The sequence below is a fragment of the Somniosus microcephalus genome, chromosome 7 (genome assembly GCF_052327205.1).
Source record: "Somniosus microcephalus isolate GS21.2 chromosome 7, FLI_Smic_1.0, whole genome shotgun sequence".
In the NCBI taxonomy this organism is placed as follows: domain Eukaryota; kingdom Metazoa; phylum Chordata; class Chondrichthyes; order Squaliformes; family Somniosidae; genus Somniosus; species Somniosus microcephalus.
The window spans coordinates 117,705,262-117,733,083 of NC_140993.1; the positions used below are offsets into that span (position 1 = coordinate 117,705,262).

Here is a 27,822-nt window from a genome sequence, read left to right on the forward strand (position 1 = left end):
CCATTCCCTGGCCAGTGATTCCATCCCCCTCCCTGGCCACTGTCTCAGGTTGAACCAGACGATTCGGAATCACTGTGTCTATTTGATCCTGATCTGAGCTTCCAACCCAATATGCTTTCTATCACAAAGACTGCTGACGGCCACTTCCATAACATTGCCCATCATCACACCTGCATCAGCCCATCTGCTGCTGAAACCCTCATCTATGCTTCTGTTACCTCCAAACTCAACTATTCCAATGCTCTCCTGGCCGGCCTTACATTTTCCACCCTCCATAAACTTGAGCTCATCCAAAATTCTGCTGCCCGTATCCTAACTCGCACCAGGTGCCGCTCACCAGTCACCCCTGTGCTCACTGACCTACATTGTCTCCCAGCCCACCAATACCTCAAATTTAAAATTCTCATCCTAGTACTCAGATCTCTCCATGCCCTCGCTGTCCCCCATCTCTCTAACCTTCTCCAACTCCTACAAAGTAACAAGAAATAGGAACAGGAGTCGGCCATTCGGCCCCTCGAGCCTGCTCCACCATTCAATAAGATCATGGCTGATCTGATCTTGGCCTCAACTCCACTTTCCTGCCCGCTCCCCATAAACCTCGACTCCCCTATAGTTCAAAAATCTGTCTATTGTTACCTTAAATATATTCAATGACCCAGCCTCCACAGCTCTCTGGGGTAGAGAACTCCAAAGATTCACGACCCTCAGAAGAAATTCCTCCTTATCTCCGTTTTAAATGGGCAACCCCTTATTCTGAAACTTTGTCCCCCAGTTCTAGATTCCCCCACGAGGGGAAACAGCCTCTCTGCATCGACCCTGTCAAGCCCCCTCAGAATCTTACATGTTTCAATAAGATTACATCTCATTCTTCTAAACTCCAATGTGTATAGGCCCAACCTGCTCAACCTTTCTTCATAAGTCAACCCCTTCATCCCAGGAATCAACCTAGTGAACCTTCTCTGAACTGCCTCCAATGTAAGTATATCCCTCCTTAAATAAGGAGACCAAAACTGTACGCAGTACTCCAGGTGTGGTCTCACCAACACCCTGTACAGTTGTAGCAAGACTTCCCTACTTTTATACTCCATCCTCCTGCAATAAAGGCCAATATTCCATTTGCCTTCCTAATTACTTGCTGTACCTGCATGCTAACTTTTTGTTTCACATGTACAAGGACCCCCAGATCCCTCTGTACCGCAGCATTTTGTAGTCTCTCTATTTAAATAATAATTTGCTTTTTTATTCTTCCTACCAAAGTGGATAACCTCACATTTTCCCACATTATACACCATCTGCCAAATTTTTGCCCACTCACTTAACCTATCTATATCCCTTTGTAGATTCTTTGTGTCCTCTTCACAACTTGCTTTCCCACCTATCTTTGTATCATCAGCAAATTTGGCTACAGTACACTCGGTCCCTTCATCCAAGTCATTAATATAGATTGTAAATAGTTGAGGCCCCAACACTGATCCCTGTGGCCCCCCACTAGTTACAGTTTGCCAACCTGAAAATGACCCATTTATCCCGACTCTGTTTTCTGTTAGTTAGCTAATTCTCTATCCATGCTAATATATTACCCCCAACCCCATGAGCTCTTATCTTGTGCAGTAACCTTTTATGTGGCACCTTATCGAATGCCTTCTGGAAATCCAAATACACCACATCCACTCGTTCCCCTTTATCCACCCTGCTCGTTACATCCTCAAAGAACTCCAGCAAATTTGTGAAACATGATTTCCCTTTAATAAAACCATGCTGACTCTGCTTGATTGTATTATGATTTTCTAAATGTCCTGCTACTACTTCCTTAATAATGAACTCCAGCATTTTCCCAATGACAGATTTAGGCTAACTGGTCTATAGTTTCCTACTTTCTGTCTCCCTCCTTTCTTGAATAGGGGCGTTACATTTACGGTTTTCCAATCCGATGGGACCTCTCCAGAATCCAGGGAATTTTGGAAGATTACAACCAATGCATCCACTATCTCTGCAGCCACTTCTTTTAAGACCCTAGGATGCAGTCCATCAGGTCCAGGGGACTTGTCCGCCTTTAGTACCATTAGTTTGCCTGGTACTTTTTCTCTAGTGATAGTGATTGTTTTAAGTTCCTCCCTCCCTATAGCCCCTTGATTATCTATTATTACAACCCTCCAAGAACTCTGCGTTCCTCCAACTCTAGCCTCTTATGCATCCTGCACTCCCTTCACCCTACCATTAGCGGCCGTGCCTTCAGCCATCTAGGCCCTAAGCTCTAATTCCCTCCCTTAATCTCTCTGCCTCTCTCTCTTCCTTTAAGATGTTCCTTAAAATCTGCCTCTCTGCTTAAGGTGTTATTCACCTCTCCGAATACCTCCTCCTTTGGCTCGGTGTGAATCTTTGTCTGTGAAGTACCTTTGGACATTTTCCTATGTTAAATTGCTATATAAATGTAAGTTGTTGTTCATGCCGTGTTCGCCCTGTTCACGTTGGCACTATTCTATCCGCTCCACTCTGATTTACACCAGCACTTTTCCCTTCTTCCTCAATTCATACTAGCACTATTCTTCCCAGCCCTCCACTCGCTCAAACCAAGTCATTTCCCTCCTTTCAACAAAGTTCATGCTGGCATTCTTCTCTTCTCCCTCCCCTGCTCTTCTTAATTTGCACTGCCACTCTGTTCCCCTCCTTTGCTCCTCCCAGTTCACAGAACTGGTCAGCCATGATTCACCCTGCACTGCCACCTTCAACCTAATGCTAATGCTGTTCTGGAGATCAACTAATGCTGCTGCTGTAGTAGGGAATTCTTAATCTTGCAACAGTTTTCTCTGAGGGGCAAGTTGGACACCACAGTAGGACAATTTTCACAGATTCGATGATTAAAAACAAAGGGGGTGGTTTTCTCAATGGGGAGCTTTTGGAGGTAGGACTCCCACTTGTCGGGTTTCAGTCCTGCCTCCATCAACTTCTGGCCAACCCACGCTATTTTCCCTTGATTGACCTTGTTAAGCCCACCCAGCGGGCTTAGCAGGCCAATTAAGGGAAAGTCGGTTGCGGAGAACGTCAACGTATGATGGGTCATCTGTCATTGTCATCGTTTGACAGCTCTGTGAAGCTGTCAAACATTGACATTCTCTGTAGTTTGATGGGGTCTTGAATTCAAGACCTCAACAAACTTCTTTCTTTTACAGAAATGAGATGGTTGTTGCATCTGAGAATGCCATGGCCATCTGTCATCTGCAAAGCGGAGGTCCGAGACTCTCTGCATACTCACCGACTGAAGCCTGCAGGAAGAAACAAAGGTAGGTACACTTTTACTAACACTTTGCACTTACCTCAGATACTCGCCTCTTCATTCTTGCACCCATCACTTACCTTCACAGCACACTTTTGCACCCCCTCCGACCCCCTACTCGCCTCGGTGACCTGGCGGGTTTCGGAGCCTTCGGGAAGCCCGCACTTGAGGGCAAAAAAGGGGATAATCCTATTTTCTTAAATTAATATGCTTTAATCCCTTCCCGCCTCCAAGGAGACGGGTCCCGGCACCGGACGACTACCCACCTCCTGGGAAGATGGCATGGAGGCGGGTTGGGCATCCGCCCCCAAATTCTGCCATTTTCCCAGCAGTAAAACCTCCATACTCGCCTCCCCAGGGCTGGCAAAATCGCGGCCATAGTTGCGGTTTTCCCTGGATACAACAGAATTAATGGAGAAGGACAAAATGGAAAATGCTGGAAATACACAGCAAGTTCAACATCTGAAAAGTGAGATAGATTAAAATTTCAGATGTAGGCCTTCACCTTGATGAGCACAAAAAATATATTTTAATTGTCCAATGGAGCAAATTGCAAACTGTACATTGAATGCAAAAATATATAAATAGAAACTCACCCAGAAGTTCATTGGGTTTGACCATACGCAGCCCTATGAATGTATTGTAACAGTCTAGAGCTGCCAGAAACATATCCATCCACTGCAGGGTAGCTCTTACACTGAAGGGCTCTTGTAGATCATTAAGTGTAGGATGAAAAATGATTCCTGAACATTTGTCGTAGTCATTCCCAGCACCCTCAAACTTATTAACCAGGAATGAAACATCATTCTTCTTTAGAATTTCATCCAACCAAGAGGATGGTGTTTTGCTTCCTAAAAACAAATACAGATGGCACTTACAAATACTGGTTACAATTTATTCTTTAAGTCATATAACAACTTGAAACAGTGGTGGAAAATCTGACAGCACAATGGTACTGTGGAGTGCCAATGCACAATGTCACTACTAATGTAGTACAAGTTGAGTTTGCAGTATCCGCTGCATTGTTTTGGGAGGCACCGAGTGGGGGCTAGGCATCCAGAAGAAACAAGGAACAGAAAACTGCAGGGAGGGAGAAGATTCTTGAGCTTCATGGTAGCCAGCTCAGAGTGACACCAGCACAGCGTGTTAGCAGGTCAGCATCTCAAGCATGGTTCATGCATGAGCCAGAGAGACCAGTGAAATCTCTGGGGCAAAAGAGAGAGATTCAGACACTCAGAAATTTATTTTTTAAAGTAACAAAAAAGCTTAAGAGTTCTTTCAGTTGAATGAATCAATTCTGAAATACCCTGAAACTAAATGAATTGAAATCGAAACACAGTAGTTAAGGAAAAATGTTGTACTTAGTAAACAAACTGTATAACTGACAGTAACTGTTAAGTCTGTGTGTTCTAGTTATTGTTAATAAGAATCACTGCACACAGACCACAAGAATAAATTCAACAGGTCTTTACTAGTCGAAGGTCAGGCTGAACTGCCCAATAAATCATTACACAGCACTTATATACCGGTGTGGTCACCACCGGTATTACAGTATACAGCAGCCAAGATAAAGTAGTGCATCTCTTAAAATAGTTCTCTTAAAGGTGGAACGGTTACATACACCACAATCCTCCCTTTTTAGCTTAACAGTATTGTGGTAAACCACTGTTATTGTTGTTGTTGTTGTTGTTGTTACACACTGTTGTACCTATGCATGCCTCAACATGTCTCGGCTGGCTCCACCCACAGGCCCAGGTATAAAGGTGATTGACCTGCAGCCCCCTGGCTTCTTGGAACCCAGTCAACCACGAGAGGCATGCTCTGTTCTTTGCTAATAAAAGCCTTTAGTTACTCTCTTAACTCTCAGTCTTTTATGAGTAATTGATAGCGCATCAATTTTATTAGCAAAAACAAAATGTCGACATTTGCTGAACAGCAGGCTGCTGCACCAAACGCTGAACAGCAGGCTGCTGCACCAAACGCTGAACAGCAGGCTGCTGCACCAAACGCTGAGCAACAGGAGCTGCTGCGAGCCCTCAGACCATCATGCCTGGACCTAGGCCCCCAAGAAGCGGGTTCGGCTACCAAATTCGCGCATTGGCTGCGTTGCTTCGAGGCCTACCTGCAAGCCTCAACTGTGACCCTGGACGAAAACAAGTTGGAAATCCTGGCCTCAAAGGTGAGCCACCAAGTTTATACAATAATCCAGGATGCGACGACCTACGCGGCGGCTATCGGTCTGCTAAAAGGGCAATACGCACGCCCGGTAAATACGGTCTATGCCCGGCACCTCTTAAGATCCCGCAGACAGCAGCCCGGGGAATCGGTGGAGGCCTTCCTACGGGCACTACGGATACTCGGCCGAGACTGCGATTGCAAAGAAGCATCAGCCGCAGCACACACGGAGGGACTGATCCGAGATGCTTTCGTTGCGGGTCTAAGGTCCGACTACTCCCGGCAGAGACTGTTGGAAAAGGGAGAAATGGACCTGAGAAAGGCAGTGTCCCTCGCGCTCTCGCTCGACGTGGCCCACAGGAATATGGACGCCTTCTCCCCTAACCGCTCCGCAATGTGGACGCCACAACCTTGGGTCATGGGACTGCCACCTTCAACTGCTGCTGCGACGTCCAAGGCACAGAAATGTTATTTTTGTGGCCAGGCAAAACACCCCAGAGCACGCTGCCCGGCGAGAAACGCTACCTGCTCCGGCTGCAGGAAGGACACTATGTCAGCGCCTGCAAAGGTAAAACCGCTAGCGCCAGCAGCGCCGCGTGCGAACCGTGGGGGCAGCCATCTTGTCCGCCATCTTGGGCTCCCCCAGCCGCGTGGGGATCGGGACCATGGGCGCCGCCATTTTGTCCGCCATCTCGGACGTCTCCAACTTCAACCACGGGGGACCTGGACTCAACCACCGCCTCATCTGACGACCACATCGACTCGCTCGACCATACGCTGGCCTCCGTGACGCTGGACCAATCTCTCCCTCATCAACTGTCCAGGTCCATGATGGACATTAAGGTAAACAGCCGCGCCACTACCTGCCTTTTTGACAGCGGGAGCACGGAAAGCTTTATCCACCCCGACACGGTGCGCAGTTACTCTCTCCCGGTACTGCCGACGCGACATCGGATCTCTTTGGCTTCCAAAGCCCAGTCAGCGGACGTCGGTGGCTACTGTGTAGTGACCCTCTCAGTAAGGGGCACAGAATACAAAAATTTTAAACTCCTGGTCCTGCCCCATCTTTGCGCTGCCGTTCTACTGGGGTTGGATTTTCAGTGCAACCTTAAGAGTGTCACATTAGCGTACGACGGACCCCTCCCCCCACTCACAGTCTGCAGCCAGCAGCTTTTAAACCGCCCGCCGCGCACCATTTGCAGCCTCTCCACCCTTAAAGTCCCCCCCCCTCCTTGTTCGCTAACCTCACCCGCGACTGTAAGCCCATCGCTACCAAAAGCAGGCGTTACAGTGCCGGGGATAGGAGCTTCATTAAATCCGAGGTAGCAAGACTCCTGAAGGAAGGGATTATTGAAAGTAGCACCAGCCCATGGCGAGCACAAGTGGTGGTAGTGAAGACTGGCGAAAAACAGCGCCTAGTTATTGACTACAGCCAGACGATCAATCGCTACACCCAGCTAGATGCATACCCACTCCCCCGCATATCTGACATGGTCAATCAGATAGCACAATACCGGGTGTTCTCGACGATTGATCTGAAGTCGGCATACCACCAGCTCCCCATCAGGGCTGAGGACCGCCAGTACACAGCTTTTGAAGCTGACGGTCGTCTCTACCACTTCCTCAAGAGTTCCCTTCGGCGTCACCAACGGGGTTTCAGTCTTCCAACGGGAGATGGACCGGATGGTCGACCAGAACGCGCTCCAGGCCACTTTCCCCTATCTAGACAACGTCACCATCTGCGGCCGCGACCAGCAGGACCATGATGTTAATCTAGAGAAATTCCTCCGTACGGCCCAGCGGCTGAACCTAACATACAACAAGGACAAATGTATGTTTCGTACCAAGCGCCTTGCCATTCTTGGCTGTACAGTGGAGAACGGAGTCATCGGCCCCGACCCCAACAGGATGCGCCCCCTTATGGAGCTCCCCCTCCCCCACTGCCAAAAAGCACTGAAGAGATGCCTAGGGTTTTTCTCGTACTATGCTCAGTGGGTGCCCAACTATGCGGACAAAGCCAGACCCCTCATCAAGTCCACCTCCTTCCCCCTGACAGCAGAGGCCTGTGCAGCCTTCACTCTCATAAAAGGAGATATTGCAAAGGCCACAATGCACGCAGTGGGTGAGTCCATCCCTTTCCAAGTGGAGAGCGACGCATCCGACTTTGCCCTAGCTGCAACCCTTAACCAGGCGGGGAGACCCGTGGCCTTTTTCTCAAGGACCCTCCAGGGCCCCGAGATTCGACACTCCTCTGTCGAAAAGGAGGCCCAGGCCATTGTGGAAGCTGTGCGACATTGGAGGCATTACCTGGCCGGAAAACGATTTACCCTGCTCACTGACCAGCGTTCAGTAGCTTTTATGTTTAATAATAAGCAGAGGGGCAAAATCAAGAACGACAAGATCTTGAGGTGGAGAATCGAACTCTCCACCTACAATTACGATATCTTGTACCGGCCGGGGAAACTCAATGAGCCCCCAGATGCCCTATCACGTGGTACATGCGCCAACGCGCAGGTCAATAGACTGAAGACCCTCCACAATGACCTCTGCCACCCGGGGGTCACCAGGTTTTTTCACTTCATCAAATCCCGTAACCTGCCCTACTCCATCGAGGAGGTCAGGACCATGACCAGGAACTGCCAAATCTGTGCCGAGTGCAAACCGCATTTTTATAGGCCAGACAGAGCAAGCCTGATCAAAGCCACGCGCCCCTTTGAACGGCTGAGCGTCGATTTTAAAGGGCCCCTCCCCTCTTCCGACCGCAATGTGTACTTCCTCAACATAATTGATGAGTACTCCAGTTTCCCGTTTGCCATCCCTTGCTCAGACATGACCAGTACCACGGTCATTAAATGTCTGAATGACCTCTTCGCCTTGTTCGGTTTCCCTAGCTATATTCATAGCGACAGGGGCTCATCCTTTATGAGCGACGAACTCCGGCAGTACCTGCTCTCGAGAGGTATCGCTACAAGCAGGACCACCAGCTACAACCCCCGGGGGAATGGCCAGGTGGAAAGGGAGAATGCGACGGTCTGGAAGGCGGTCCTTTTAAACTTGAAATCTAAGGGCCTTCCGACCTCTCGCTGGCAGGAAGTCCTCCCTGCGGCGCTCCATTCCATTCAGTCACTGCTCTGTACAGCCACCAATGCTACCCCTCACGAGAGAATGTTCTCCTTCCCCAGGAAGTCCACATCGGGGATCTCGTTACCGACATGGCTGACTTCTCCAGGACCCGTCCTACTGCGGAAGCACGTGAGGTCCCATAAGACGGACCCCCTGGTCGAGAGGGTGAGCCTCCTCCATGCCAACCCTCAGTATGCTTACGTGGTGTACCCGGACGGGCGGGAGGACATAGTCTCCATACGAGACCTCGCACCTTCGGGTGCTCCCGAAACACCTCCCTCGCCACCCACCACTACCCACACCTACCCCCAGTACGCTTACGTAGCGTACCCGGACGGGCGGGAGGACACAGCCCCCACATGAGATCTAGCACCTTTGGGTGCCCCTGAAACACTACCATTGCCATCCACCACTACCCACAACCCAACCCCGCTAGACGGCATGCCGCAGCCCCAGGACCCGTCATTGACCACCCAACCACTCAATGAGACGCCAGATTCAACGTTGGATGCTGCACCATCACCGCCGCCACCACGACGATCAGGACGGCATACAAGGCCACCTGATAGACTTACTTACACGAACCTTTAGTACACTTCACCCCGCCGGACTCAATTTTAAACAAGGGGTGAATGTGGTAAACCACTGTTATTGTTGTTGTTGTTGTTGTTACACACTGTTGTACCTATGCATGCCTCAACATGTCTCGGCTGGCTCCACCCACAGGCCCAGGTATAAAGGTGATTGACCTGCAGCCCCCTGCCTTCTTGGAACCCAGTCAACCACGAGAGGCATGCTCTGTTCTTTGTTAATAAAAGCCTTTAGTTACTCTCTTAACTCTCAGTCTTTTATGAGTAATTGATAGCGCATCAAGTATATATTCCCCATTTAACATAACATAACATAACTTCATGTAAAAACAGTTCACAGATTCAGTCTCTGAGGAGGCCTCCTGATCCGAGACGGATAACGCCTTTCAGGGGTCTCTGGTTCTCGTTGCTGGGGTGACTCATCTAGTTGATCCCCTATGGATAGGACATCATCATCAGGTATATTCACTTCTGAGGTAGATGCTTCAGGTTCACTAACTTCCTCCACGGTTGTCTCTGTCGTAACCATGGGCTCGACCCTTGTTCTCGATCCCACCAGTTGGTCAGCATGACGTCGCATTACGTTTTCACCAACATCTACCGTGTACATCAGGGGTCCTTGTCTGGCCCAAATTGTTCCAGATTGCCATTTCTCGTTTTTATAGTCCCTGGCTAACACCGGTTGTCCTATTTCAAAACTCCGAGTGGGCTTGTTATTGATATGCTGGAACTGTTTGTTTTCGACTTCCCTCCGCACATTTGGTTTTAACAAGTCCAACCTGGACCGCAACCTCCTGTTATAGAACATCATGGCAGGACTTTGGTTTGTTGTTGCATGGGTGGCGTTTCGATATGCCAGTAGGAAATTGTCCACCTTGTGTTGCAGTGGAATCTGATCTTCGCTCATGGCCTTTATTGCCTTTTTGAACGTCTGTACAAACCTCTCGGCCAGCCCATTCGTAGCTGGATGATATGGGGCAGAGGTATAATGTTTCACCCCATTCTTCTTCAGGAATTTCTGGAATTCCTCTGACACGAACTGTGGTCCGTTGTCTGAACATATTTGCTCTGGCAATCCATTTCTTGCAAATATCGTTCTTAGCACCGCGATTGTCTTCTCCGAGGTAGTGGTAGTCATTTTAATCACTTCTGGCCATTTAGAATGTGCGTCCACCGCAATTAAAAACATGGAGTCCATGAATGGACCAGCAAAGTCAATATGTACACGTTGCCATGGGGTTGAAGGCCATTCCCATGGATGCAGCGGTGCAATTGGAGGTGCATTTTGGACTTTTTGGCACCCTGAGCAGCTTTTCGTCAGATCCTCCATCTGTTGGTCGATACCCGGCCACCACACATAAGCCCTAGCAAGGCTTTTCATCTGGACTCCCCCCAGATGACCTTCATGTAGTTCTTTTAGAACTCTCTCTCTTAACTTAGGAGGGATAATCACCCTTGTTCCATACATCAATGTTCCCTGACAGATGGACAGCTGTTCTCGTCTTGCTGAGAATGCCGGTAACAGTGGATCACCATGGGCTGGCCATCCCTTTACTGTCAATTCGTAGACCCGGGACAGTGTCGGGTCATTCCTAGTCTCCCTTTCAATATTTGCATTGGTGACAGGTAAACATTCGATGATGGTCGAGTGAAATAACTCCACCGGGTCAACCGTCGGTGCCTCCTCCTCAGTAGGTAGTGGCAGGCGCGACAGCCCATCAGCATTACCATGCTGCTTTGTACCTTTGAATTCTATCTGATATTGATGTGCCCCTAGGAAAAGGGACCATCTCTGGAGCCTCTGTGCTGTCATCACCAAAACACCCTTCTTAGGGTTAAAAATGGATACCAACGGCTGGTGGTCTGTCAGCAGTGTAAACTTCTGGCCCTGCAGGTAATGATTAAACTTCTTTACTCCCCACACAAGGCTGAGAGCCTCCCTATCTATCTGAGCATAGTTGCGCTCAGCGGAGGTCAATGATCTGGATGCAAATGCGACTGGCCTTTCCAAGCCATTTGGCAACTTGTGTGAGAGTACTGCTCCAATACCATAAGGAGAAGCATCACAAGCTAAACGAATAGGTAGCGTTGGGTTGAAGTGAGCCAACACTTCCTCTGAGGTGATCAATGCCTTGCTTTTGCGAAAGGCCTTCTTACAGTCCTCGCTCCACTTCCACGGTACTTCTTTCTGCAAAAGAGCGTTCAGCGGGTGCAGCACCGTGGATAGATTTGGCAGAAACTTATGGTAATAGTTAATCAACCCTAGGAACGACCTCAACTGGGATACATTTTCCGGAGCGGGAGCCTTCACAACAGCTTCGATCTTGTCAGGTGACTTGTGCAGCCCCTCCTGGTCAATGACATGACCACAGTGCGAGATCCGTTTCTGAAAGAACTCACATTTCTGGCGATTAACTCGAAGTCCATATTCCTTCAATCTGGTGAGCACCAGTTTCAAATTTGCAAGGTGTTCCTCATCGTCATCTCCTGTAATCAGGATATCGTCCAAGTAACATTGAGTGCTTGGAATTCCCTGTAATACCTGCTCCATGGCCCTCTGCCAAATTGCTGGAGCCGAAGCCACTCCAAAAACCAGTCTATTATATCGATACAAGCCTCTGTGCGTGTTGATTGTGAGATACTGGCGCGACTCTTCCTCAACTTCCATCTGTAAGTACGCTTGCGCCAGGTCTATCTTGGTGAAGTGTTTCCCGCCAGACAATGAAGCAAAGATATCCTCAATCCGCGGAAGCGGATATTGCACAGTGTGAAGCACCAGATTAACCGTGATCTTGAAGTCTCCACAGATGCGGACCTTCCCCGGTTCCCCTGGCTTGTTACTCGATGAACGCTTCATGACGGGAACAATGGGCGTGGCCCACTCACTCCAGTCCACCTTAGACAGTACTCCTGAACGTTCTAGCCCTTCCAGCTCAGCTTGCACAGCAGGTCGTATCGCATATGGTACCGGTCTGGCTTCGAAAAATTTTGGGTTTGCATGTTCTGCAATCTTGATTTTTGCCGTAATTCCTCTCAGTGTTCCCAGTCCCTGTTGGAACACCTCTTTAGCCTCATCCAATATTCTGGACAATCGTTCAGGTTTGACATCTTTTTTTCCGGAATCTACCGTTATTGCTTTTAGGGAGTGCCAGTCCATATTTATTTTCCTGATCCACTCCCGTCCCAGAAGTGGTGGACCTCCCTCAGGTAGTACATACAAGTCCATTCCTTGGTGTTCTTTGCCCTTGTGTACCACCTTGACTTTTATCTTTCCGATGGGGTATACTCTTTGCCCCGTGTATGTCTGCAATACTATCTCCGTATCCCGTAGGGGAATATGTGTGAATAACCTTTTGTAATCTTGCTTATTCATGACCGTCAACGCCAATCCGGTGTCCAATTCCATCTTTACTTGGACTCCTGCTATCTGAAGTGTGACCCAGATAGTTTGTAGGTCAGCTTCCTTACTCACATTGTGAATTCTCAGACTACCCAGTTCCTTGCTGTTGGGAGTCTGAATCCGAATTCTGTTCATCCGAACTCTTCTCAGCCACCTTATGTACCTTTCTGCACTTTTCCTGCGGTGACTTTTTGTTGCTGGTCTTCTTTCCTGACCGGCATACTTCAGCTATGTGACCAAGCTTGCCACATTTTCTACATTCCTGATTTTTAAACCAGCATTGGTTCTGATCGTGTGTTGTCTTTCCACAACGATAACATTTCGCTGTACCCAAAGCCATTTGATCTACGCTGAGTACCGCTGCCTTCAGCTGCATTTCCGCAGTGCCTCTCGCTGCGGCTTCGTGCGATGCTGCAATAGTGACAGCCTTATCAAGTGTAAGATCATTCTCTTCAAGCAGCCGCTTTTGTGTTCCTTCTTTCGACAATCCACACACGAATTTGTCTCTCAGTGCCTCTGTCAGTCTTTCCCCAAACTGACAGTATTTCGCTAGCTTACGCAGTTCAATTAAATACTCCGCGTTGCTTTCCTCTTTCAGTTGCGTTCTCGCATAAAATTTAAATCGTTCCGCTAACATCAGCGGTGTGGGGTTCAAATGATTTCTCAGGACAGCAACAATATTAGCGAAAGCCTGATCCGCCGGTTTAGCTGGTGATAGAAGATGCTTCAATAGCCCGTATGTCTTTGCACCCATTGAGTTTAGTAAGGTTAGTGCTTTATCTTCATCTGATATTTTATTTGCCTTACAATAAACCTCTATGCGTTCTACATACGTGGCCCAATCTTCAACATCGGCATCGAAATCGTTGATGTTACCACGCTTAGGCATCCTCGCAATCTTCCACCACCGTGATAGAAGGGATGATCACTGCCTGTTGCTGATGGAAGGCTTCGTGTCAGGATTCTTCCTTGCTCTTCAGACCCGAGTCTTTTCTCAGCAGGATGATGAGGGCGGATGCCTCTTCTCGACGCCCGTTAAACTGCCTTGGATATATCTCTGCCGCAGGGTAAGATCGTCATCGTCGCCACTGTTAAGTCTGTGTGTTCTAGTTATTGTTAATAAGAATCACTGCACACAGACCACAAGAATAAATTCAACAGGTCTTTACTAGTCGAAGGTCAGGCTGAACTGCCCAATAAATCATTACACAGCACTTATATACCGGTGTGGTCACCACCGGTATTACAGTATACAGCAGCCAAGATAAAGTAGTGCATCTCTTAAAATAGTTCTCTTAAAGGTGGAACGGTTACATACACCACAGTAACATTGTAGCAATACTTCATTAACATGTCAAAGTTGCATGCAACTTGAATATTTTCTGCTATTTTTCTAAAAAAGAAATTACAGAGATAATAGAAATTAAAGACATATTTATTATAAAATATAGGTTTTCCTTTTTAAAAATAAAAAAACACACCTGGCAAAAGGGGAACTAGTTCATAAAAGAGTTCCATGCATTTGTGCCGACACTCTGTTTGGGGTCGTCCACATTGAGCCAACAGCCACATGACAATTTCTGTTAAACAGACTGACTGATCAGAGGAGAATCCCCTGTAGAAACCAAATGTAAAAGATATAAAGCACATTATGGTATACTCACAATTCTGTAGATTTTTTTTTTATAAATAGCTACCTGTTCACACTCCTTAGTATAGATATCAGAGACACTAGTTGTGCAAATTACTGCCAGGAGCAATTTTTGATTCCAGATTATTCCAAGTCACAAGGCTTTAGGAGTTTCTCAGTCCTTGAATTTGCAAAGCTCTTTTCACACCATCACAAAAAAAACAATTTTTTTCTCACAGGTATTGCTTCACATTTTATTTTTTCCCCCGTCTCCACTCTTCTGTCTTGTGCACAGTTCTACAATTGAGAAGATATTGAGGAGGCCTGCTATAAGGCTCTTATCTAGACTCTCCTTGAACTTGGTGGTTGGCGCTACATGTGCGTGGATTGCTAACCCAATTTTACCTCTCTTCCAGTGAGCAAGTGCCTGGCCTCTAATCAACATCTTACCATTCTGTATTTGAAGTACTGCAATCTGCAGGTCAACTTCACTCGGCAATAGCACACTGAAGTGTCAAGACAACAATTAACACAGCATGTATGGTGCAGAGTTTTCAGTAAGTTCTGTGGCTTCTCTGAATAAGATGGCCAATTTAGTGTCAAACTAGATACAATTTTAAGCTGTGACCATTAGCAATTGTTAAAAGACTGTTCCAACTCCTTTCACATAGCCAGAAGAGAGTTCCATCTTGTTATTCTGGGGTTGGAGTCGAACTTTGGTTCCAGAGTGCAAAGGATAACACTGAGATGGCTGTGCTATCCTGTCCACTATTTAAAGACTGGTACACAAGCTTCTTTGATAACTTAGCAAGTTTATCCAGTGTGTAGCTAAATCATACAACCCAGAAAGGTTACCAGGTTTGACCCTCCACCCCATGTACCGAGTTAGCTATCTTAGCCGGGACTGTGGTGGGGACAATACATTTGGTCTTGGTGCCTTTGGGTTAGGGAAGGGTTGGGGTGGGGGGGGGGGGGCGGGGGGAGGGAAGCAAATTAACCAGGGTTCACAATCCTGATGACCCCTTTTGTAAATACATGTGTGGATGAAGAGTGAAAACAAAATTGCATTTAGTTGTGATGCCATCCAGTCAAATATCCTGCTGAAATTCACCATCAAGGTTGACACAGGAATAGTGATCACTTGAGTGGAGTACTGGAGGATGTCTAGCATCCATGGGCCTGTTCTCCAACAAGAAATCAACACTTTTTTTTGGGAGCAGGGCGTGGGGAAGAGAAGGGTCAAATAAACTAACCTAATAAATTTTAAACGAAAGAAAAAACATTGACTTCTTTTGGCAACATGCACAATCCCTTTTTGAATCATCAAGTTGAAAAGTTCACAATAAACAATACACAAACCTGGGCACCCGCCTTTTTACGGGTTTATTCAAAGCAGGAGCTTTCTGTTTGATAATCCGTTTCAGATGATCAATAGCATCACAGCACTGCTGAACTGTACCTACACAGGGAAATTGCCAATTGTTTTGATTAGTAACAATTTATTTTAAAATAAAGAACAATCCTCAGCAATATGAATTTCAGGGATTTTAATTGGAATTATGCCATTTTTCCCAATTCACAGCAAAGGTGTTCAAATTGAATAAAATAAAATAATAGAACATAAACAGCTTCAACCATTACAACAACAACAACTTGTATTTATATAGCGCCTTTAACGTAGTAAAACGTCCCAAGGCGCTTCACAGGAGTATTATAAAACAAAATTGGACACCGAGCCACATAAGGAGAAATTAGGGTAGATGCTTGGTCAAAGAGGGAGCGTCTTAAAGCAGGAAAGAGAGGTAGAAAGGCGCAGAGGTTTAGGGAGGGAGTTCCAGAGCTTAGGGCCTAGACAGCTGAAGGCACGACCACCAATGGTGGAGCAATTAAAATCGGGGATGCTCAAGAGGCCAGAATTAGAGGAGCGCAGATATCTGTGAGGCTGGAGGAGATTACAGAGATAGGGATTACAGATAAATAAAACCCGAAGTAGTTTAGTAGCAATGTACTGGTGTTTTTTAAAGTTGACATTTCAGTCTTACAGATAGTTTATTGGGACAGTATGCACAATTCTCGGGAAAAAATGTCTCACATGCTGAAGTCACTTTTGAAGCATTGCAGACATGACCAGTTAGTATTCATGAGTTAATGGAGGAACAGACAAATAGGCAGACACCGTCAAAACATAAATCCACTTCCTTCCAGAAGAAGGGTAGCAAGGTTAAAATAAGGCACAGTTAACAATGCCTTAAAACTGATGATACTTTAGCATGCTGCATACCAGATAAATTACAGTGGATCTGACAAAGAACCTACCCAATGATTTATCATCTGCATGTGCTAGAGCAAGGCTTTCCACATACACAATCAATACTTCAAACACAAACTGGTCAACCAAGGCACTTTCCTCCCTAGAAAAATAGAAAAGTGTCACTGCTAGTAATTACCAAATAAAATAAATCCTGAGCTTATTCGTACATCAGTGTGTCAGATGGCTCTGTTTAGGTATACGATGTTTAGAAGTGTACTTTGCTCAGGAAAATTAAATCCCCCACCGAGTGCTAAATAATCAACCCTTGCTTCTAATCTGTGCATCGAATGCAAATACTGTATACTGCTATCTACAACAACAACCTGCGTATATATAGCACCTTTAACATAGAAAATGCCCCAAGACGTTTTGCGGTGGGGGGGGGGGGGGGGGGGGAGGCGAACGAAATAGATAAAGAAACAGACATCAAGTAATAGAGAGTTGGGAGGATAACCAACAGCTTGTTTGAAAAGATGGATTTCAGAAGAATTTTAAAGATGGAGCGGTAAGGCCAAGGCAGTTGATTCAACAACAATTTGCATTTATATAGCGCCTTTAACATCGTAAAACATCCCAAAGAGCTTCCCAGGAACGTTATCAAACAAAATTTGGCACCGAGCCACATAAGGAGATATTAGGGCAGGTGACCAAAAGCTTGGTCGAAGAGGTAGATTTTAAAGAGCGTCTTAAAGGAGGAAAGAGAGGGAGAAAGGCAGAGAGGTTTGGGGAGAGAATTCCAGAGCTTAGGGCCTCGGCAGCTGAAGGCACGGCCACCAATGGTGGAGCGATTATAATCAGGGATGATCAAGAGGCCAGAATTAGAGGAGCACAAATATCTCGGTGGGGTGGGGGGGTTGTGGGACTGAAGGAGATGACAGAGATAAGGAGGGGCAAAGTCATGGAGGGATTTGAAAACAAGGATGAGAATATTAAAATCGAGGGGTTGCTTAACCGGGAGCCAATGTAGGTCAGCGAGCACAGTGGGGGGGGAAACAGGACTTGGTGCGTGTTAGGATATGGCCAGCAGAGTTTTGGATGGACTTAAGTTTATGGAGGGTGGAAGATGGGAGGTTGGCCAGGAGTGTGTTGGAATAGTTAAGTCTAGAGGTAACAAAGGCATGGATGAGGGTTTCAGCAGATGAGCTGAGGCAGGGGCAAAGTCGGGCGATGTTATGGAGGTGGAAGTAGGCGGTCTTTGCGATGGCATGGATACGTGGTCGGAAGCTCATCTCAGGCTCAAATACAACACCAAGGTTGCAAAATGTTTGGTTCAGCCTCAAGACAGTTGCCAGGGAGAGGGATGGAGTCGGTGGCTAGGGAATGGAGTTTGTGGTGGGAACCAAAAGACAATGGCTTCGGTCTTCCCAATATTTAATTGGAGGAAATTTCTGCTCATCTACTACTGGATGTCGGACAAGCAGTCTGACAATTTAGAGACAGTGGAGGGGTTGAGGGAGGTGGTGCTGGTGAGGTACAGCTGGTGTCTTCAGCGTACATGTGGAACCTGATGTGTTTTCGGATAATGTCACCGAGAGGCAGCATGTAGATGAGCAATAGGAGGGGGCCAAAGACAGATTCTTGGGGGACTCAAGAGGTAATGGTGCGGGAGTGGGATGAGCAGCCATTGCAGCTGATTCTCTGGCTACGATTGGATAGATAAGAATGGAACCAGGCGAGGGCAGTCCCACCCAGCTGGACAACGGAGGAGAGGTGTTGGAGGAGGATGGTGTGGTCAACCGTGTCAAAGGCTGCAGACAGGTCGAGGACAAGAAGGGATAGTTTACCACAGTCACATAGCAAAGTCACAAATGACATCCTAAGAGCCGTTTCAGTACTGTGGCGGGGTGGATCCTGATTAGAGTGATTTAAACATGGAGTTACGGGAAAGATGGTCACGGATTTGGGAGGCAACAGCATTTTCAAGGACTTGAGAGGAAAGGGAGGTTGGAGATGGGGCAGCAGTTTGCAAAGACGGAGGGGTCAAGGGTTGGCTTTTTGAGGAGGGGGGTGATGATAGCAGGTTTGAAGGGGAGGTAGACAGTACCTGAGACAGACCCGTTAACAATATCAGCTAGCATGGGGGCCAGGAAGGGATGGACAATGGTGGGATGAAGGGTGAACAGGATGCACAAAGGTCAGAGTTGGAGAATCGAAGAAGGTCTATGAGGGTTCAGGATATTGCAGAGATCAGGTGGGACACGGCTGTAGTCAGCGAGTATTGGGGAGATGGATGAGCAGGACTGAGTGCAGCATACATTATGGATGGCAGAATTTTGGCAAGTTGGACTTTATGAAGGGTGGGTACTAGAAAAAAAACTAGTCTAGAGGTTATAAAAGCTTTGATAATGATTTCAGGAGCAGTGGGGCTGAGGTAGGGGTGGAGGCAGGCAATTTTGCAATGGTGGAAGCAAATAACGTTTGAAGATAGGGAATGGGAGTTTGAAGTTCAGCTCTGGGTCGAATAGGATGCCAAGGTTCCATGTGGTCTAATTCACTGAGCAAGTGGCTATGGCGAGGGAATGGAGTCAATGATGAAGGAGTGGCGTTTATAATGATGGTCGAAAATGATGGCTTCAGTCCTCCCAATATTAATTTGGAGCATATTTGGCACAATTTGATGTTGGGCAGGCAATTTGACAGTACAGAGGTGGTCATGGGGTCAAGGGAAGGAATGCAGTGGTAGAGCTGGATATCAGCTGTGCTTGGAGAGGATGGCCTTGAAGGGCAGCATATAGATAAGGAAGAGGAGGAGGTCAAGGGTAGATTCCCAGGGGACTCCAGAGGTGGTTGCATGCGGCTGAAAGAGAAATTATTATTGGAGATGTGCTGGCTGCGTTTGGACAAGTAGGAATGGAGCTACATGAATGTAGTTCCAAGGAGCTGGACAACAGAAGGAGGCAATAGAGGAGGATAGCATGGCTGAAGAGGACAAGGGAGGAGGGCAAATCGCAGTTACAGAGGATGCCATTTATGACTTTGGCTAGAGTGGTCTTGAGACTATAAACAAGGACAGAAGGGATTCAAACAGGGAATCTTAGGAGATTTGACTATGGAGCCGGGAGGTAAAAAGATTCAATATCTTCGAGAGGAGTAGTTACAAATGGGGTGGTATTGGAGAGGATACATCATGGGTGGATTTTTTTTTTGTTTGTTTTTTTGTGGGGTGATAATAGCGGTTTTGAAAGACGGACGGTGCCGGAGCATAAAGGAATCATTAGTGTCAGGGAGTATGGGGTCAGGAGAGTAATTGAGTGACTAAGAGCTGAGTGAAGAGGAGAGCAAGAGAGCAGTAAATGGGTTGCATGGCAGAGATGAGGTTAGAAAGGGCAGACAAGGAAGATGGAAGAGAAACTGCAAAGTGATAAGGATTCAAAACTAGACTGGAGAGAGGTCAGTGGCAAGGTAGAGAAATGAAAGCAAAATAAGTGGCAGAAACAGCTGCACGGATGATCTAAACCTCAGAGACAAGAATTCCCCATGAGCTCTTCACACTTGGTATTGGAGGTGAGTGTTGAGGGAGAGGGGACAGAGGTTTGAGCAGGCAGTTTATCAGAGAAATGGGGCTGTGGGTCAGCACTAGACTCCCATGATGATCCTGGATTGGAGGATTTGGTTGAGGAGAGTGAGACACGTGGTCATGCCAAACTGGATTTCGAACGACTAGACCAATTGTGTATCAGTTGTGGTCGTGTTTGCAGCCCTGTGACTTAAGGATGTGTGCTGGGGGATGGGAGAGTGAGGCTAGAAGCACAACTATTAACATTTGCCTAAAAGCACACCTCAGCCCTCGAACAGAATTGCACTACAAATTAATGCAGATGAAACAAGAGGGAGATGTACTTTCTGTGAAAATCTATAGTTACAAAATTTAGAAATGTATCATCTTAGTTTTAAAATGCTTAATACCAACTTGGAGCTTGCAATTTTAGAATATTTACAGAAATTGTTTTGTGCGTTGCTCTAACTTTTACCATTGAAAGCATCTAACAATGTCAAATCTTTTCACAATCATTTTAAAGAATGACTGTTTTAAAATGGATTTTTCAACACAAGTGATAGCAGTACTCAGTATATATGAGGAATAAAAGCCACCTGGTAATTTGTATTTCAACAAAGGTAAAAGCTTTAAAATAAAGTACATTTCCAGACTGTAAATAATAAACAATTTCTCACAATTTTTTAAATTGTGAAATGATAAGTCTTCTACAATTAAGAAAATGACAGGTGAGTGTATCTCCATATATTTTGACTAAAGATGATGATATAAGCTCCAAACAATTTGATTTTAATGAGCACTTGTAAAAGTTTTGGCAAAAATGATTTTCAATGCAAGTCATAGAGCACTCCCATATGCAGTTACCTTACATAAATTGTTCAACTCTGCTTCTAGGTACAATACATTGGTAAGGATTTGATTTTGGTCCAGATATGAAACTATCTAAATTATATAAATGAAAGGTCCCAAATAGGTTTACCTGAATTCTCTGTATAAGCTGTTAAAGGCAAGGGCTGCCCCCAGTCGCTTGAACGTATTGGGATGAAGAGCAAGGCTATAGAGTCTCTTGAAGAGTGATTTTGTATTTACTGGACTCTTCTGCTGCTGCTGTGGGGTTGTCTGCTTTATGACCACTTTAGGAACTCTTGAACACAGTGCCCACAGAAGTCTCTCAGAGTACTGTCCACTGGATCCACAATGCCATCCTAACAAAATTAGATATTTGTTTTCAACTTTCAGAACAAAAACAACACTATGGGGGTTATCCTTCAACTGTATAAAACACTAGTTAGGCCTCAGCTAGAGTACTGCGTGCAGTTCTGGTCACCACATTACAGGAAAGGTGTGATTGCACTAGAGAGGGTACAGAGGAGATTTACGAGGATGTTGCTGGGAGTAGAGAATCTTAGCTATGAGGAAAGACTGGATAGGCTGGGTCTGTTTTCCTTTGAACAGAGGAGGCTGAGGGGAGACCTTATTGAGGTGTATAAAATTATATGGGGCATAGATAAAGTGGATAGAAAGGACCTATTTCCCTTAGCAGAGGGGTCAAAAACCAGGGGGCACAGATTTAAAGTAATTGGGGGAAGGTTTAGAGGGGATTTGAGGGGAAATTTCTTCACCCAGAGGGTTGTGGGGGTCTGGAACTCACTGCCTGAAAGGGTGGTAGAGGCAGGAACCCTAACCACATTTAAAAAGTACTTGGATGTGCACTTTCTAACCTGCAGGGCTACGGACCAATTGCTGGGAAGTGGGATTAGGTTGGATAGCTCTTTGTTGGCCGGCGCGGACACGATGGGCCGAAATGGCCTCCTTCCGTGCTGTAACTTTCTATGATTCTATGAACACTGAGCTACACTGCAGTCTGTTTTTGGTCAAAGCATTGCCCGGTAAATGTAAGCCATGATTCCATCACTGGCTGAAGAATGTAACACAACTTATGGAGGTGCACTTCCGCCTGTACTATTGCATTAGTTCTGTGTCCCAAACTCTGTAGCATGAAGATCAGTTCTGCCCACTGTGATTCAGCATCAATTATCAACGTTTAAAAAAATCAGCCATTTCTCAGTTACTGTTCCTCCTCTTCTGGATATACATTCAGTATTTAAAAATCTTCAGACATTTTAATAAGGAAATAATTACTTGCCAGTGTAATAAATTAATTTGGAAATTTATTTCAATACCCTCCAGCCCTTAGAAAAGTAACAATTAGTAGACAACACGATCAACAGTTAAATACAGAAAGACAAAAAGGAAATCTGTAAATGATAAAAACTTTGAAATAAACATCTGAAATTTGTAAACATCCAACATTACTGAGCTGCCTGGTTCATTTCTAGTCATGTAATTCCCTTTAACAAGACTGTTTACAAAGTTTTTGGTCTCCTGGCTTTTATAAGCAAAAATACTTCAGTCCTATGTGGGCCAAGACAGATGTTTACAATCACTCTGCTTACAGGGAATTAAAGATTGTTTTGAGTGCTCAAATACTAAGAACGTAAGTGAACAATTGTTACCAGAATAGCTTCCAGCATCGCCACTGTATCCCGACTTTCAAATTTCCTGTTGTTAGTGAACCAATGGATAAGTTGCATAACAAGTGGTTCAAACAACTGACTGGTTACCTACAAATAATTAAAAAATACACACAAAGAGTTATTATATTAAGACTCAATCTCTGCATAAACCTAACAAGGTGTGGGCCTGTCCTGAACAATCACATTAACATGTCACCTACTCAGGGCATATACAGTACACACAAGGAAAATATAGAAGAAAAAGGAGGCCACTCCTCTCTGCAGACCCCTTGCAAGTTGTATCATCATGGATTCGCTCCAGCTTGTTAACCACAGAGTGAATTACCACATGCAAATCTTCAGAGCAGCTACAATTGTGAAATTGTGAAAGTTAATAATTAATCAATCAATCTACGTACTCCTACATTCAGGCCCATAGCTTTCTTACCTTATCCACGTCACAACCGAGACGGAGTAAGACTGGATACATGTGTTTGTTCAGCTTGTACATTGTTTCTTGCTGTCCTTCAGGAATCTGGGATCCTTTTCCCAGCATATAAGCAACCACACTATGCAGCAGTTCGCAAGCTGCAACCTGGCAGGATTTATTATTTATAAAAAATAGTTTTAACATTAAAAAAAAAATTCTTCATGTTTTTAATAAGTTTAGCAGTGTCATCAAAAACATTGACAAATTAAGAGATCTGTAACTATGGAGTGGCTACATAACAATCTCTTGCCTGAGACAACACATTTCCAACATGCTCACAGTGCCTCATTTTCAGTTTATGAATTGGAAAGTAAGTTTACTGCATCCAAAGTTAGGAAGCAATTTATAAAACAGGCTTTAAAATATGAATAAAATGTAAAAGAACACAATCTAACTACATAATAAGTGGTTAACTAATGCAGCATTTTATGATCTTAAGTACAGGCTGAAAGAAACACAAAAATTTCTGGTCGATACAACGTGGCAACTATCGAGAAAGTGGCATGTTACTCATGTAGAGGATATGTTGCAAGAAGAGTGTTATGGGAGCAGAATGCACTCGAACACAACAGGCTTTCCATCCAGTAGGAATATCGCATCTGACCAGAAACATAAAATCTGGACGAAGAGAATGTTGGCTTACCTTTGTCTGTCGGTCACTGGCAGAAAGTGCAAGTTCGGAAATGCGTGGTAGGAATGAATCCAAGTATATGACAGGTTTCATGTCTGCGAATGGTACTGCAAAAGTCAGTGGCCTCTCTGCCACCCATGCAACACACCTCTTCAGCATTTCCTCAGAAGAAGCAGCTGTACGATTCAAGTGGAAATACATAAGCATTTCTTCAATATACTGTATTTTATCATAGAATCATAGAAAGTTACAGCACGGAAGGAGGCCATTTCGGCTCATTGTGTCCGTGCCGGCCAACAAAGAGCTATCCAGCCTAATCCCACTTCCCAGCTCTTGGTCCGTAGCCCTGCAGGTTAGAAAGTGCACATCCAAGTACTTTTTAAATGTGGTTAGGGTTCCTGCCTCTACCACCCTTTCAGGCAGTGAGTTCCAGACCCCCACAACCCTCTGGGTGAAGAAATTTCCCCTCAAATCCCCTCTAAACCTTCCCCCAATTACTTTAAATCTGTGCACCCTGGTTTTTGACCCCGCTGCTAAGGGAAATAGGTCCTTTCTATCTACTTTATCGAGGCCCCTCATAATTTTATACACCTCAATAAGGTCTCCCCTCAGCCTCCTCTGTTCCAAGGAAAACAAACCCTGCCTATCCAATTTTTCCTCATAGTTAAGATTCTCTATTCCCAGCAACATCCTTGTAAATCTCCTCTGTACCCTCTCTAGTGCAATCACATCTGTCCTGTAATGTGGTGACCAGAACTGCACGCAGTACTCTAGCTGAGGCCTAACTAGTGTTTTATACAGTTGAAGCATAGCCCCCCTGCTCTTGTATTCTATGCCACAGCTAATAAAGGCAAGCATTCCGTATGTGCCTTTGGAACCACCTTATCTACCTGGCCTACTACCTTCAGGGATCTGTGGACATGCACTCCCAAGGTCCCTTTGTTCCTCTACACTACTCAGTGTCCTACCATTTAATGTGTATTCCCTTTCTTTATTAGCCTTCCCCAAATGCATTACCTCACACTTCTCTGGATTGAATTCCATTTGCCACTGTTCTGCCCACCTGACCAATTTATTGATATCTTAACGCAGTCTACAGCTTCCTTCTTTAGTATCAACCACACAGCCGATTTTAGTATCATCTGCAAACTTCTTAATCATACCCCCTATATTCAAGTCTAGATCATCAGTATCTAGATTTATAAGTAACGTTTTTTTGAATGAAAATTGAAAATAATACATTTCAAAATGTACTTTAATGACAGTCTTTAGTAAAGGAGCTACATGCTATTTGTTATAAATCTCATGAAGAAACGACTCATGAAATAACACTGGACAGCCAGCTGGTGGCACTGTCCAAGGAGTATAACTACTCGGGCGTGGGCCCAGCTTGTCCAGGGACATTTTGTAAGACAGGAACTAGTGAAGTACAACTAGACCTCCATGTTTTGAAACAAGTTGATTAAAGCCTTGCTTTATACTCGAACCAAGTGTGTAGTGAGTTTTATTACGTCACTATTAATGTGGGCTTGACTGTTAAGGAATTATTTTAATGCTTACGCTTAGCATTTTCCAGCAGCAGAATCCATTTTGTAGATGTTTTACAAAATTACGTAGTAATTGCAACATGGAAACAGGCTGTTTGATCCAACAAGTCTGTGTTGGAGTTTAACCTTCACATGAACAGCAGTCCTAATCCTCTGTCAGCCCTGTTCACACATGCCTATGTTCTCCTTTCCTTCACAAAATTAAGTATTATTTACTAAGGGTCTCTTCATCCTCATTCTTTGAAAGAAATTCAGCTTCTACATATAAATGGCCATCGAGTCATCCAACAGACATTTATACTTGTATGAAGCATTGCCTTCCAATAGCCAGAATGGGCACTTCATTGAATTTGGCGTCAGCTTCACACTTCTTAAATAATGTAACGTCAGTCCACAATACACCAAGGGCTAGAAATTCAATGCCTTAGCACGTCCGTGGGGGGCGGTAACGGGGCGCTAAGGATTTTCCGCCTGGGCGCGGCGATGTTACCGCCACCCGCGAAATTCACCTGCCAGTTTTCGGCGGCGGTAAACCCTAGCACCACGATCTCCTGCGCCCGGAGATTCTGATGTCGCCCCGGTAGCGCCCTGGACTCGAAATTTATTTCTGCCCCTTGCAGCATCGCCGGGCAAAAACACCGACATTTGCAGGAGACGCTGATCGGGGACGATGATTAAAGGCGAAGTGACCAAGGTAGGTGAAAAACAATCTGAAACACTCCTTCCGTTTTTTTTTCTTTCTTCGTCAGCCATCAATCATATGGCACTCTGCTGCAGCGCAGCGGGCTGATCGGGCCAGATTGCAGCTGCCGTCGGGGACCAGGTAAGTTTTGCCCTTGCAGAGCCTGCAGCGATGGCCCGTCCCTTTAAGAGAGGGAAGGAGCCTTCCAACGCGGCAGCGCTGCGCGGCCCATTCCGCCCTGCCTGCTGTGCTCCAGGAATGAAGTGCAGCGCTTGATTTAGCGCTCCACTTCCTTCCTGAAGCGCCAAACCGAATTTTTTTAAAAGTTGAGACCCATTAGCGCCTGACGCTAATTTTCTCAACTTTTAAAAGTTAGCACCCCAAATGGGGCTATAATGACTTTCTCCCCCCCCCCAAGAGTTGTATGTGAGAAAAATCTGAAAATCTTTGCAGATCTTAAAAGTCAGCTACTGGTATCAACTACAGCCAAAGGAAAACCTGATTGGAAAAGATTCAAACAAGGCACATGGCCTCAACTGACCAATATTGAAGGCACAAACAAAATGAATCTATCTGCATTAATCATTAAATTAAAACCATTTTGAAAAATTAAAATAATGGGCCAGAAATTGCTGAACGGGGCTTGCAGCCCCGTTTTTGCACTTACCCCGCGCTCCTGCCGATCAGCTCCAGGGACGCCTGCACTTGCTGAAACAGAAAGAAGAATCCCGGGCAGCGTATGACGTCACGCCGCCCAGGAGTGCAGCCAGCGCGAAGCCAGGAGCGTGCAGTGCAAGTGAGACACGCCCCTTGAGGTCTCAGTTTCACTGGACACGCCCCCAATGTTTCTGTCAAGCTGCTAAGCATTTTTACATGCAAAGCAGCAGTTTAAATAGGTTTTTGGAAGTTTTTTGAAGATTTTGGTAACTTTTATAAACTTTTTAAAATGTTTACATTATTTTGAGTAATCTGAAGTAGTTTTAAAGAGAATTAAAGCAATTTAAAGACTTTTAAAAGCCCTAAAAGAATTTTTTTAATTCCATTTATTTATTTAGCAATGTCGTCGTCATACGTGTCTTCACACTGTTCCCTTTGGGGAACTGTACGAAGTGGTGGAAGGATTTATGGCCATGATTAACGCTCATTCCGTGACCGTAACCATCTTTGAACCAGCCATTAGGGCGGTTAGTCCTATGGCGGGAGGGTTTTACGGGCTCCCACAAGCTATACAAGGAGGGGGGGCCACCCACACCCACGGACGCAAATATCCCACTGGATGTCAACCCAGAACTTAGAGCCGGAGCTCCGACTCCACTTGCCAGGACTGTCTGGAGCGGGGTTCGAAACCCTACCCTGATCTGGCCCAGCGGCGGGGATCCTACCGCTATGACAAAGGCCCAATCCGATTAGCAACGTGAAATGGCAGCATAGGGCTCCAGTCACGGGGAGGGAAAAGGCGCAGGAAACGTATGGGTGTCACCTTTTGTGCGGAGTGGGCCTTTTGCGTAGCAGTAAGCATCCCCGCCGCTGGGCCAGAAGGAGTAGGGTTTTGAACCCCACTCCAGACAGTCCCGGCAAGTGGAGTCGGAGCTCCAACTTTATATTCTGGGTGGACATCCAGCGGGATACTTGCGTCCGTGGGTGTTGGTGGCCCCCCCCCCTCAGATGGGTTGTGGGAGCCCGTAAAACCCTCCCGCCATAGGACTAACCACCCTAATGGCTGGTTCAAAGATGGTTACGGTCACAGAATGAGCGTTAATCACGGCCATAAATCCTTCCACCACTTCATACAGTTCCCCAAAGGGAACAGTGTGAGGATACGTACGATGATGACCTCTTGCGCAATGCACCTCCTTGGACCCTCAGTCGCAGATGCGAGGGGGCAAGTCGTGCAATTGTTAAATTTTTCATTTTATTGACATGTAAAATGTTGGCCCAGTAATTCCCTTCCAAATGC

The 27,822-nt window shown here is 45.9% G+C and overlaps 1 protein-coding gene across 1 annotated transcript in view; it reads right to left on the reverse strand.

Annotated features, from left to right (window-relative positions):
• The window catches only part of prkdc (protein kinase, DNA-activated, catalytic subunit), a 300,538-nt gene that overhangs the window by 161,576 nt on the left and 111,140 nt on the right, over positions 1–27,822 (reverse strand). The window contains 9 exon segments of the mRNA XM_085992889.1: positions 3,871–4,125; positions 14,044–14,177; positions 15,552–15,651; positions 16,509–16,603; positions 20,979–21,129; positions 21,132–21,204; positions 22,516–22,623; positions 22,964–23,110; positions 23,649–23,812. Coding sequence (XP_085849015.1) covers positions 3,871–4,125; positions 14,044–14,177; positions 15,552–15,651; positions 16,509–16,603; positions 20,979–21,129; positions 21,132–21,204; positions 22,516–22,623; positions 22,964–23,110; positions 23,649–23,812 — 1,227 coding nt within the window.